General features: G+C 34.2%; 2 protein-coding genes across 2 annotated transcripts in view; both read right to left on the bottom strand.

Moving 5' to 3' along the window:
* LOC129988961 (uncharacterized) overlaps positions 1-14,055 on the bottom strand; it is a 91,672-nt gene that overhangs the window by 29,852 nt on the left and 47,765 nt on the right. The gene's annotated exons all lie outside the window — the stretch shown is intronic.
* On the bottom strand, positions 1,162-4,062 carry LOC129987732 (uncharacterized). The gene is made up of 2 exons (XM_056095677.1): positions 3,783-4,062; positions 1,162-3,689 (listed from the first exon to the last, which is right to left on the bottom strand). The coding sequence occupies exons 1-2, from the start codon at positions 4,000-4,002 to the stop codon at positions 1,162-1,164; spliced, it is 2,748 nt and encodes a 915-aa protein (XP_055951652.1). The 5' UTR covers positions 4,003-4,062.

Raw genomic sequence — 14,055 nt, 5'->3', positions numbered from 1 at the left:
ATTATTAAATAAGAAAATCTCAAAATGTTTACTTAGGAATTGCTTTTTCGCATTTATAGCTAGCTATACAGTGAAATTTTTCATCAGAAACAGAAAAGTGCCCCAAATGCTCTTTAATATATATAATGGTAGTATAGATAGAAGTAAAGCCTTCATTTCCAAATTCAGTAACGATAAAAGAATAGTTTTTTTTTTTTTTTTTTTTTTTTAACTGCAGGAATTTGAGATCCTGTGGAATTTTGGATCTATGCCATATTCAATAAGTAAAATTATTATTTTTGGAAATTATATCAGAGCTGCATGTGTGGAACCTAATTCTGAACTACTTCCTCAAAACACCATTCTATGAGCAAGTATCGGAGCGATTCAATCTTTGTATGGGGTTATATGTTTACAAATGGAGTGGGGAATTTAGTTTATCGATGGCATGATAGATAAAAAGGATTATTTGGATATACGAAAAGACATTAAAAAAGGTTTAGAATCTTTTGGAAAAGGCAACTCCAAATATTTAGCCATCTCAGTTTTCTGACTTTAATATTATTTAAAAACATTATCTAGATAGGAAAATTCTATTCTGAAATAAACATAAAAAAGTATTTGTTAAAAAATCCCTAAGTGACAAAGTTTTATTAATACTATGTCACACTATTTGGAAGTAGTTTTGAAAACAAAATGGACAAGCTTTGTATGTTTCTTTAATTCGTCTTTTATTACTCTTTCAGCTATTAACTTTAAAGTTAAATTTAATATATTTTTATATCTTTTAAAGGTATATTCGATTTCGAGAGCAACTGTAATACTTTATAGCGCAAACACTTCCATTTATGCTTGAAAACCCGATTAATTTCGATCCAAATCTAAACCAAAAGAAAAGAACGATAAGAATTCAGGAATGTTTTATTAAGCTCAGTTTAAAAGCTTAGTCGAATTTCAATCTCGGGTCAATATTTATGACATGAATATGCATTCCACTAAAATATATATGTAAAAACATATTTTAAATTAAATTGTCTTTTCACAATGTGGAAACGTGCAAATATATGTGCAGTTTCAATAACACATTTTGTAATATTTAAAATTACACGTCTCTTGGTTAATCTCTTTGGAAATCCAAAAGTCAAATGAATGGTCTTGATTTTCAACAATCAGTATTTAGAATCATGTTTTTGGTTGCTTAGAGCTCAAATTTGAACCGTTGTACTTAAATATTAAGATTATATCGGCAGGAAATTGCAGGACTAATTTTTTCCCGTCCAGATTCAGGTGTAATATTTTCGTGAAGGGATTATTTCCGTCTGTTTGAAAATTCGTTTCGATTTTGTTTAATCGTTGAGCCTCATTTTGATGGGAAGAAATCTCTTCATTTGTGTTGAGAAATTGGAATGCAGCATTCGAGTGTCTCTGATGGAATGCTACAGACTGATTTCCTGGAAAGTTTAGAACATTTCCAGTTGCCAATGTATTTTCTTTCGAGAATGTCTCTCCTTCTGGATCATCAATTATTGCTTCTTTCGAGAATGTCTCTCCTTCTGGATCATCAATAATTGCTTCTTTCGAGAATGTCTCTCCTTCTGGATCATCAATAATTGCTTCTTTCGAGAATGTCTCTCCTTCTGGATCGTCAATAATTGCTTCTTTCGAGAATGTCTCTCCTTCTGGATCGTCAATAATTGCTTCTTTCGAGAATGTCTCTCCTTCTGGATCATCAATAATTGCTTCTTTCGAGAATGTCCCTCCTTCTGGATCATCAATAATTGCTTCTTTCGAGAATGTCCCTCCTTCTGGATCGTCAATAATTGCTTCTTTCGAGAATGTCTCTCCTTCTGGATCGTCAATAATTGCTTCTTTCAAGAGTGTCCCTCCTTCTGGATCGTCAATAATTGCTTCTTTCGAGAATGTCTCTCCTTCTGGATCATCAATAATCGCTTCTTTCGAGAGTGTCTCTCCTTCTGGATCATCAATAATCGCTTCTTTCGAGAGTGTCTCTCCTTCTTTATCATCAATAATCGCTTCTTTCGAGAGTGTCTCACCTTCTGGATCATCAATAATCGCTTCTTTCGAGAGTGTCTCTCCTTCTGGATCATCAATAATCGTTTCTTTCGAGAGTGTCCCACCTTTTGAATCATCAATTATTGCTTCTTTCGAGAATGTCTCTCCTTCTGGATCATCAATTATTGCTTCTTTCGAGAATGTCTCTCCTTCTGGATCATCAATAATTGCTTCTTTCGAGAATGTCTCTCCTTCTGGATCATCAATAATTGCTTCTTTCGAGAATGTCTCTCCTTCTGGATCGTCAATAATTGCTTCTTTCAAGAGTGTCCCTCCTTCTGGATCGTCAATAATTGCTTCTTTCGAGAATGTCTCTCCTTCTGGATCATCAATAATTGCTTCTTTCGAGAATGTCTCTCCTTCTGGATCATCAATAATCGCTTCTTTCGAGAGTGTCTCTCCTTCTGGATCATCAATAATCGCTTCTTTCGAGAGTGTCTCTCCTTCTTTATCATCAATAATCGCTTCTTTCGAGAGTGTCTCACCTTCTGGATCATCAATAATCGCTTCTTTCGAGAGTGTCTCTCCTTCTGGATCATCAATAATCGTTTCTTTCGAGAGTGTCTCACCTTTTGAATCACTAACATTCTCATCTTTGGAGAACACATCACATCCATAATCATTTTTTTCTTTCAAGTCATGGAAGTGTTGTTCATTTGCATCTACTATAAGCTCAGTTATTGAATACAAAGTTAAATTATCTTTCCAAAACTGCTCAGCTGCATCCATTAATTCTTGTTCGGAAATGATTTCGTTGCTAGCTATAAAGTTTTCGCTTCCACAGTTCTCCATTTGTCTAACTATCTGGTAGGAAGGTTCCAATTCATCTTCTGAATTTTCACCTAAAAAGTATTTCCAAAATTGTTTTTCGCCATCCATTAATTCCTCTTCAGAAATAACTACATTGGTCGCGTCACAGGTTTCACCCATTCCATTCTCAGTTTTTTTTACTGTCCTGAAGGAAGGTTCTGTTTCATTTTCAAAACTTCTTTCTGTGAAATTTTCTTGAGCTTGCGATTTGCTATCAGAAGAATTTGCAGTATCGGCAGTTTTTGATAAATTTGGAACCATTCCGGAGGGTTGATTTTCAGATGTAACAACTTTATCTTGACGATCAGAGCACTGCATTAAACACGAAATTTTTGGGTCTTGATCTATTGTTCCGAAAGAAAATGTTGTATGTGACTGATTTTGAGCAGTATAAACTATATTATTAGTTAGCAAATCTTCAACAAGAAGAATCGAAACTCCAGCTTGAGAGATATTCACCACTGGGGAACTTGGTGAAGATGGCTCATTGTAGGATGCTTTAATACTCTTCATCTGCTGCGAAGGTCTTCGAGGCATCATGGCATTTGTCTGCTGGTTCTTGTTTTCGAAACCATAGTTTTCAGGTAGAATTGCATCTGCCACTTTACTAATAGTTCCGTTTAGAGTCTCTTTGCTCATAAACGGTTCTAAAAATTTAAATCCTCTTGCTATTTTTTCAGCTTCCCTTCGTATGTTTGTCCATCCATCCTTAGTAAAGTCTTGTTCAATAAAACGGTGGAAAGCGTCGTTTAAAGCTTCTGTAGTTTGTTGTATGTAAAATTGCTTCGTTTTTATGACTTGGTGATTGGAAAGAAAAAGAAAATTTTCTGAAATAAACGAACACAATATTAAAAATTTTAACGGAGAATATTTTTTATGCAAAATTTCGGCAAAGCAACGAACGTAGATAATAGGGTTACCCTTTGCACGCATGAGAATAGGAAATACTTCAATGAAACGTTCCCTAAAAGCAGGTCTATACACGTAAGACAGCATCAATATAGAAACTGAAACCTCGTCATTCACATATTCAAGCTTTATTTCGGTAGAATCGTTATCTTCTAGGTTTATTTCATGTATCAATTTCTGGGCCAAATTCGTAAAAAAAATTGTGCTAAAAGTTTCAATATTATTCCTCATCTTGGGTTAAATCTTGAATATATCAACACAGAAAGGGCTGTTTGATGTGGCAAAGAGCACACTACGAAACTTAAAATCCTTGATTACCAACCAGGCTGCTGATGCTCCATTTGGCTGCTGTAATGTTGCCATTTAAGGTGTAGTGAAAATAAAGATATTTATCTGACTAAAAATATATTTAATCATGTTATTAGATGGATTTGTGATAACAGCCTTGTTCGGAATTGAATGCAGAAATAAGGCAAAACAAGATATATTTGGTTTGGGAATTGAATCTCATTTATTGTTGGTTGATAATGATAGGGTTTCCAAGAATGCTTCAAATAAAGATGGATTGCTAAGTGGAATAGGGACGTCAATGGCAATCTTTTGCAAAAATGATCACCTTGGATCGTCAAAAACTATTCGAGTACAATTCTAAACAAGACTAAAATTAAAACACCGGATAAAAGTATGTTTGTGTGTGGAGGAGGGGGAGGAGTTAGGAGATCTCTCAAGAATTTTCAAGGCATCGCTGGCCTTCTCCGTTTCAGGACTGGAGAGTTCCAGGTTCGAGACCCGGCTTCAGTGGAGAACCACCGAGTAATCGTCCTAGTGCACGTTAAATCCGTTGGGGCCAAATGTCCTCCCTCTTTTTTTAGTGCGGAAGTTTGGAGAGGGAGTGCCAGCCCTGGTGTAGTCCTCATCATCTGACCGTGGTTCAAAATTACGAGGTCCGTCCCAAATTAGCTGTAGTGTTGTTTTAAAATAGGACGTTAATATAACTAAACTGAACTAACTCAACAATTTTGTGCCTATTGCCTAAAATTATCGAAATGTACCTTGAACAGAGGCTTACCTTTGATGTTAGAGAGCCATGACACCTAGCTTCATCGACTATTGGCTCTAGAGCTCATGGTCAAATATCACTTCATGATAATGATATGAACAGCATGGATAGGGGCTTGCCAACTCGATTATCATTCTCGTTATTTGACAAATGTTCAAAATTACTAGACACATCTGAAAATAGTCCTCTTCAAAATCGACTGTTTTCCTAATTTAAATTTACACAAACTCAGCGTGCATAATAACTATTAACTAACAAAGCTTAATTTGATAGGTGATCGATCTAGACCTAGAAACATGAATTTCAATTGCATTTTGAGGCTGGTGGTAAAATCGAATTTTGGCTTCGAAACCGGAGGATTTCAGGTTCGAGACCCGAATCCACCGAAGAACCATCGTGTAAGCGAGTCTGGTGCACGCTAAATCCGTTGGGGCCAAACGATTTAGCGTGCACCGTTTTCTGCACCACATCACCTCACGCTGATGTGGTGCGCAAGTAGGAGTGCCAGCCCTGGTGTAGTCCTCGTCATCTGACCGTGGTTCAAAATTACGAGGTCCGTTCCAAAATAGCCGTAGTGTTACTTTAAAACGGGACGTTAATATAACTGAACTAAAATTAAATTGAAAGTAAGTTAAATTAACCAATTAAATAATAATTAAATTCTGAAATTATAAACCTTTACACTTGGAAAAGTAACTCGAAACATAATTATTCATCTGGACTTGTTTATTCCTCGGGAAGATAAATTACTGTTTTAAGTTGAATTTCCCTGAATAATTAACCTACGTCTACTTTTAACTCTGTAGGTATTTTTAAAAATTAAAATTAAAAAAGAAATAAATAAAGCATCAAAATGATGCACCGAGCTGAATGGTGCATGAGGGAAATCATCCGAGTGCAAAAGATTACGAATGTTATTTTGATCGTTAACAGGCAGCTGTTGAGATTTCAAACATGCAGCAAATTTAGAAAAAAGTCGGTATGGAAATACCATTTATATGTTGCGGCAAAATATAAAACTGGCATTCTATAGAATATACTTGATAAGTAGTCGGAAATGTATGATCTAATTAACCTGTTCCTAGACAATTTATAAAATGACAAATAAAAAAAATCAATAAAGTATGGAATGAATTACGACCCTATCCGACGACCTGTTGCCTCTACGGATATGATCGTAAATCTACCAACTGACCCATTGTAGGACCACTTCCGCATGTAGACGCAGATCGGGAGCTTCCCGCAAATTGTCGGTAAAATGAACAGACGTCTAAGAACCCCGAAAAACCACAAGAGAGGGGAAGAAGCTGAAGCTTTGAAAATGCGCCTGTCTCAAAGCGCGCTTTTGACTTCGGAACGGAGCTACAACAAGAGCCATCCTCCAAAAGAAATAAAGAATGGCTTAACCCTTCAGCACATGTACGGAATAATAAAAGGAATTTATAAAATAACACCTGTTACTTCCTATACCTTCATGGGGGAGCTAGAAGAAGATTAGAATAGCAGAAATCAATTAAACAATGTATCTCATTTTTTGCAGAAGGATTAGGGTCAAACTGGCCCCGATATGTGTTAGCTTTCCAGATTCTTTCAATGTTATTGCTATGACAGCGTACGATCTTGAGCAACAGATCATTTTGAAAATGTTCCTACCGAAGACAAGATGACGATAGCTCAGACTTTTAATATATTAATGAAATTTTGGAAAGTGACGATGATAAAAAATCGAAACAAAACGCAGATTCTGAATACTCTAGAAAATCTGATCGAGTCTTTTCCCGTTTGTGGGAAAAGTAGCAAATCCATATACAGTACACTCTTGTCTATCCGGCTTCCATACTATCCAGCCTAGTTTTCTTTATTGTATTTAATTGAGGAAGGCAAGGCATTGCATTGACAATGTTGCCATGCCATTGGAAGCGAGTGTCTTCAACAATCCTCCTAGGAGTTGTATCAAAATACAAGTTGTGTTCGTTCTGCTCGTTGTTCACTGTTTCGTCAGTGTGTAACAGACCTTAATTGTTGTCATTGCTCCTGATTATATCTGCATAGTACGTATAGAATTCGTAAATTCTTCTTGGAGTATGCTTCGTTTTTTTTAAAAAGTATATCACGGTGAATGGTACAGAATTCATGTTAAAATGTGAACAGTTTATATTCTTTAACTTACTTTTTCTGTTATAGCGGTTTGGGATGCGCGAGGATAGAACCTGGGACCTTGTGATTAGCAGTCCAGTAACTAATTCAGGATATAAAAGCGTACGCTCTTGTAGTGTAGTTGTTAACTGGATTATATGCTATTCACCACAGTAAGTTGAGCAGCACCAAGCGTGTGTGAGTGAGTGAATTGCGTGTTCATATGACGTCTGGGTAACCATTGTGGTGATGTTCATGTAGAGTGTTGTATAAAGCACTTCATCGCTATTAGAAAAATAAACTGTTTATGTCACTAACAACTATCGGAACATCACTGCTTAGCGCACGTATACATAGAACGGGGATTCCCCGGGCGAAGTATTAACATAGATTGTATTAGGGAAAGTAGATAGGTAGCGCTTTAGAATAACATGAATGAAAGATGGCGCTACGATCACTACACTGTAATAAATTCTGGCAGTTCAGTATATAAACATATATAAACTACCAGTACAGAGCCTTTTATTTCAGCTCATGTTACCGTCGGTCGCATGGCTTTTACATGGCTTGAGATAAATACAGGGCTTAGTTCTTAATAAGAGAGAAAGTACGCATTATAACTGTGAGTTTTGTTATAAAAACTTTGTCTTCTGATATTGTTGGGCAAAGAAATGAGCTCATGAGCCTATCCTTCCGCCACATAAAGCCGGATACTCGGGAGTGTACCGTATAAAATGCGTTCTCTTATAATACAAATAAATTGTCTTCAAACTTGTGTTAATGATTCCTTTTGTTCTGAATGAGGAATGATGAAATTACTTTTTGAGTATGTATTTAAAAATAAAAGACAAAAGTTATGAATTTTCAAAGTGGTATGTTTAAGCCACTTTTTCCAAAAAAAATTTGAAATGTAAATTATTTGCAAAATATAAATTTTCTTATTCTTTTAACAGAAAAAAAAATTACTTACATTAAAAATAATAAGTTTTATAAAAATAGAATTTAGAAAAAGGAAATGAATACAGAAAACGTATGAAAAAAAAAAGGGGTAAGTTTAGTTTTAGTTTTTCTTATTAAAATCTCATTTTATTTTAAATAAGAACATATTTGTATGAAAATCTATTTATATACTGTGATCATATTTTATTTTTATACAGATAGCCAAAAAGATAAGGAATGAGTGTCTAACAATTTGAGCTAAAAATGACCACGCCCGTGTACCAATGTACAAAACAATTTGTGCGTATTCTGGAGGATTAAACCAACATTATAAAACGTTTACCAAGATTTCCGTTTCTACTACTTATCGTGTGTTTCAAGTAAAGTAGTGATTCTTATGTATGCACAAATTGGTGTAAATGTATGCATTAAGTATGGACATGTATGCACGAAATGGTCGCCCCAAAACTTTCGCATACTCTCTGATAACAGTCTTATCCTCCTTCTTTCGCATAAAAGTGTGAACCTTGGGCAATGCCCCGACTCACCTTACATGGCATTGATGAACGATAGTTATGAAATATAGATCTCTGGTTTGAATCTATTTTTGGGCTCCTTTTCGCCAGCCTATTGACTGCAAAATTTGACACAAAACCAAGACCGCGGTGGCCTGGTGGTATGGTCTCGGTTGGTGAGCCGTAGGGTTTCAGGTTCGAGACCCGATTCCACCAAAGAACCTTCGTGTAAGGGGGTCTGTTGCCCGTTAAATCCGTCATGACCAAACGTCTTTCCGCTGGTGTGGCGTGGAGAGGTTGGGGTGCCAGCTCAGGTGTTGTTCTCGTCATCTGAACGCTGTTCAAAATTACGAGGTCCGTTCCAATATAGCCCTAGTGTTGCTTTACAACGGGACGTTAATATAACTAAACCAATCGTGACGCAAAACTACAGTTATAGTCACAAGATGACATGCCGAATTTCACTTAATGAAACCACTGCGTTTATGAATTATTGCGTTTACATGCATATATTGACTGATAGGCAGTCAATCTTTTGACGGATTTAGTCAAACATTTGATAAATATCTATATTTTAGATATTAAGCCTGTGTACAAAATTTTATCTGTTTGGCAGTTTGCGTTTTGGAGTATCGAGCTCAGTAGTACTCGAATAGTAAAAAAAGACAGACTTTCTGTCAATGGATTTCGTTTAAAAATTAATAGAAATATACAAATTTAATTATAATTCCAGATACCAAATTTCATCCGTCTAGCTCAAAGCGTTTTTAAATTATCGTGTTCACAGATTCACGAATTGACAGACACAGACTAAGGTCTGAGGTCATTTGAACGAATGCTTCACTCACCAAACTTGAGTGAACTGAAGTGAGAATGTTTCACTAGTGATATAATATTAAAATTTTAGTGAAATTAACTTTAGTCCTATTAACCTCTTAATCGTCGTGCCCGTGCGCCATGCAGGCATCCTATTATCGCTTCTCAGATTTATATATTGAAATTATTCAAAGATGGTGCTACACAAAAAATACATATAATCCAAGAAAATCTCAAGTATTTGTAGTTTAATAAATAAGTTGCACATTCTTCAAATGGAAGGTGTCATTTAATTGGAAAATAAATAAAATGCAAAACAATTAAGAAGTTAACATCGTCTTCGTCTTTGAATATGTGTAAGAATTATTTCGGAACGTATCTCGTAATTTTGAACTGGGTCGGTACTCCCAACTCCTGAGCCGGTATCGAATTTCTGCTCTGCCTTCAAGCAGGTGTAGAGTAAACTAAAGAAGATTTAAGGTCTATCAAGCCTGGATACACAGCATGTTTTTCACGGAGTCAAACCTCCAATCCATGACCCTCATGTTACGAAGTCACTGCAGCCCGTGACGTAATTAGTAAAATTAAGTGTCGAATTTGCTTTCTTTTGATTTCAAAGTTAAAAATCGTCTTCAAAATCACCACTGCCTTATAGTTTGAAATATTCATATTTCATTAAAATTAATAATAATTACATTTTCAGGAAAATTTCGTTTAACTTTTCATGAAATGATATATTAGAGTTTCATTAAATATTTAATTGATATTTCATGAAAATGACCAATCAACATTTTATAAAAATGATCATCTGTTGTTTCAGGAATGATCAATTATCGTTTCTTTATGCAGTTAATTAATAAATATTCAAAGTTTCAGCTTTAATGCTTAGATTAACGAAATCCAAGATTAAGCCACCAGTTTTAAAAGTCTTTCTAAATGTGTCTATGCAGCTGCTACGACTTATACATTTCAATGCAATTCATCTGACTTAATGCCGCTGACATGTAGGTGGCAATGTTTGGAACATGCGGCGATATTAAAATTATGTACCAAATTTTATCCATCTAGTATTTTGAGTTTTGTAATTAATCATGTTCACTTGTAATCTGTCGGACAGACTTCCTAGGAATAGATTTCTTTCAGATTTTGATAGGAATTTATAAGTTTGGTGGAAAGGTTACATACAAAATTCCTTCCTCTAGCTCAAAGCATTTTTCGGCCATAACTTTAAAATTATATTTTTGGACTTAACAGAGGTCTAAACCGCGGGATTTGTCGGCATTCAAAATTCAAATTTTTTAGTGATTTTAATAGCTTTTTTTATATGATAATGTAAAGAGTAATCAAATTTCTTATTGAAGAAATAAATTATTAAACGAAAATATTAAAAAATAATTAGTTAAGTCAAATAGGAAAACAGTTGCTCCGTACAAGATGTGCAATTGATTCCACATTTAAAGTAATGACGTGCATTTCACTTGAGAATTATTGATTCCATTTGAACTTTGCATTTCATAGTGGTGGATTTTGACAATATCAGGTCACAGAAGCAAAATTGTTTTGAAGTTTCTCTTCCTCTACGCAGGGTCATAAAATCATCGTCGACTTCGTCTTGCTATGAGCATCGAATATATTTGAAGCTTCCCAGTGCCTCAAAGTATGAGGCGAGCGCCTCTAATGGCCGTGCAAGGACTATCATAACAATGTTTGAGATCGTCAGCGGACGTAATATATATGATATATACAAGCAAACACATATTCACTTTTATTAGTAATAGAAATTTATATTCCGCATAGAAAGTTGAGATATTATGAAAAATATCTAAATACTTTCGTACTAATAACATGCCATTGGTATATTCAGATATCCACCAAATGCTATAAGCATACATAGTCAAATTTTGGCTACAAAAAAAAAAAAAAATTACGAACATGCAACCTTTGGGGATTAATCAGTCAATACGTGATTCTGTAAATCGGCATGTCGATAATACGTAAGCAATAAAATCTGAAATCTGAAATGAACATAATATTAGAATATATTTTTTATTACTTATCTTCAGCAAAATTATAGATTGAAGAAGACTTTATTTCACTAAAGGTCGTCACGCAACATACGTGCAATACATCATTAATCTATAAAACAAAATTAAACTGTGATTTTTTTAAAAAAAAATACTCTGTCTATAAGGTGCTTTGCAAGGAAAGACTTTTGTTTTTGCCAGTGCTAAATAATTGGACTTATATCATTTATCAAATCGTGTTAGTAAAGATATTTGGTATTTTTTTTCAGTTTGATTATAATAAAGGAAGAGGGGTTTCAAACTCATAATTAATGATTAGCAATCAAAATTAAATCACTTTAACATAAATAAAACTGAATTCAAATTCACAATATATGGATAAAAGCTTCCAAAATGAGATAACAATTTCAATAATGTGCAGTTTTTAGTTTCGGTTAATATCTAGATGCTTTGCACGACCTCGTTTACATGTTAATTAAGTTATATTAATGTTCCGCTTTGAAGCAATATAAGAGCTATTTCAGGACGGATTTCGTACTTTTTAATGCCGACCAGATGATGAGAGCATACCTGAGACGGATGAGAATTTTTTTGTATGTTGGCATTTTGCAGAGCAGATAATTATACTTAGAGCTATTAAACTGGACTCTAGTTCTGCTTTAAAATGGAATATTAATGTAAATAAACTAAACTAACAGTTATAAATTTGGCGCAAATATATTTTTGAATGTTGAAATGGGTATCTCAAAGCTAGTTCTTTGAAATTTTAATAATTAAAATTAAACGAAATTATGATATTTTCTGTAATAATTTTCGAAAATGTTATTAAATATTAATTTTATAGTGTTTTAAGATGAAAAAAAATTCATTGTTTAATGATACTAATTTTATTGCCGAACAGTTTTCCCACAAATTTTGATAATTTTCAAAATATGCTTTTCTTCTTTGATTTTTAGCAATAGATTTCATTATTGAAATAAAATTCAAACCATTTCCATTGTTTCATCAAATATTTAATGGTGTTATTTTCTTCCATTAGTGAAAAGTAAAATTCTTCTGATTAGCAAAGCACTTTACTTATGAAAATAGAAAGTGAAATTACATTACAATAAAAAACAATGTGCAATTTGAAATAGAGAATACAGATCCTTGAGTTTTTAATGACACTATGAGTCTCGACATCATTCAGCAAGCCCCTCCTTTCTGAAGAGAATCCTGAATATCAAGTTATGCATAATTAAATAAACTTAAATTAAATAAATCAATATTCCGGCAAGTCAGACAACTAAAGGCGACTAGTTCTTAATATTATGTTGGGAATCTTTCTCTCTTTCATTAATATTAAACCTTTCCTACCTAACTTTTGAGGCAAGTATTTCATTTTTGTTGTTACTTATGGCACTTTACAAGCCCACTGACAAAATGTCAGCGATTTAAGCCGAGTTTGTGCAGTAGCTTCTGAGGGCAAAGGCCCCTGAGTACCCGAAGGTATGACTTTTAGTTCATGTGAAGATGACACTCACACTCGCTTGCACAACTACTTTTTACAGGAGAGCTTTTTCACACACCTCACAGATAGAACACAGGATAGAGAAAATCCATGTCCAAACCAGGACTCGAACCCGGCACGCCCAGATCACGGGGAAGACGCTCTACCCCTAAGCCTGGATGCCGGCTGTATTTTATTCAATACAAAAATTATACTTTTTAAAAAAATCTGCTGTTTTTTTTTTAATTTTTCAGCGTTTATTGCTAATTAGAAGTATTCTTATGCTTTCAATAATGTAAAACCAGTGTTAGTGGTCTCCTTAAATCTTTCTCGTATATTCTTTAATAAAGGTGTTATCGCAAAGAAAGCTTTCCATGGTATTGGCATACAATAGTTATGAGATGTTAACTTTGGCGTCAATTTAGCATTTTTACTGAATGTATTGTTTCATTTTTTGAGAGTTGTTTGGCGATTTAAGCCCTGGCATGCGGTTAATAGAAAACGAAAATCGAATTTATGTTTTAGATACATTTTTACCAACTGATTCAAAAGAAAATTTGATAGAGAATACAATTATAGTTACAAAATCATAGTTATATATAGATAGTTAGTTATACATAGTTATATTATAGTTCTGAAAGGTATTTGACAGGTATCTATACTATAGATGTTAAGTTTGTGTACCGAATTTTATCTATTTAGCTCTCTTCATTTTATAATTATCGTGCTGACTTATTTACAAACAACCGGACAGACTTCCTCTGAACGGATTTTGTTTAAAAATTGATAGAAATCTACGAATTTGGTGTAAAACTGCATACCGAATTTCGCCCATCTAGCTCAAAGCGTTTTCTAATTATCTCTGTGACAGACAGGCAGACGGACATCTTCCAAAAATATGTTTTTCGAATGCAGAAACGGGGAAATTCGTCAAATTCGCGTTCGAATTTTTTGACGATGACAATACTTCTTCTACACTTCGCATACGAAAAAATAAAAATGTTCCAGACATCTTTATTAATAATTGTATGTGAACACTACTTTATTATACGAATAATCTTATACTATTTTCCAGCTAACAAGATGTAAACATATTGTGTTTCATTCTTTTCATTTAATTCTTCTAGAGTAAAGTAAATTCAAAACAGTTTAAATTGATCTTTCAAGAGATTAGATGGTATCACCAGAATCGGATGCCACAATTTTGGCAACGAAAAGTTTGGATCTTTCGGAATTACTTTCCTCTCTAAATAGGGTAGAATTCCCATCGCCAGAAATGGCATCATTCCATCTTTCTTCATCGGG

This window comes from Argiope bruennichi, chromosome 10 (genome assembly GCF_947563725.1).
Source record: "Argiope bruennichi chromosome 10, qqArgBrue1.1, whole genome shotgun sequence".
NCBI lineage: Eukaryota > Metazoa > Arthropoda > Arachnida > Araneae > Araneidae > Argiope > Argiope bruennichi.
The sequence above is the reverse complement of the archived record's forward strand: the minus strand, read 5'-3'. Positions and strand labels throughout refer to the sequence as shown.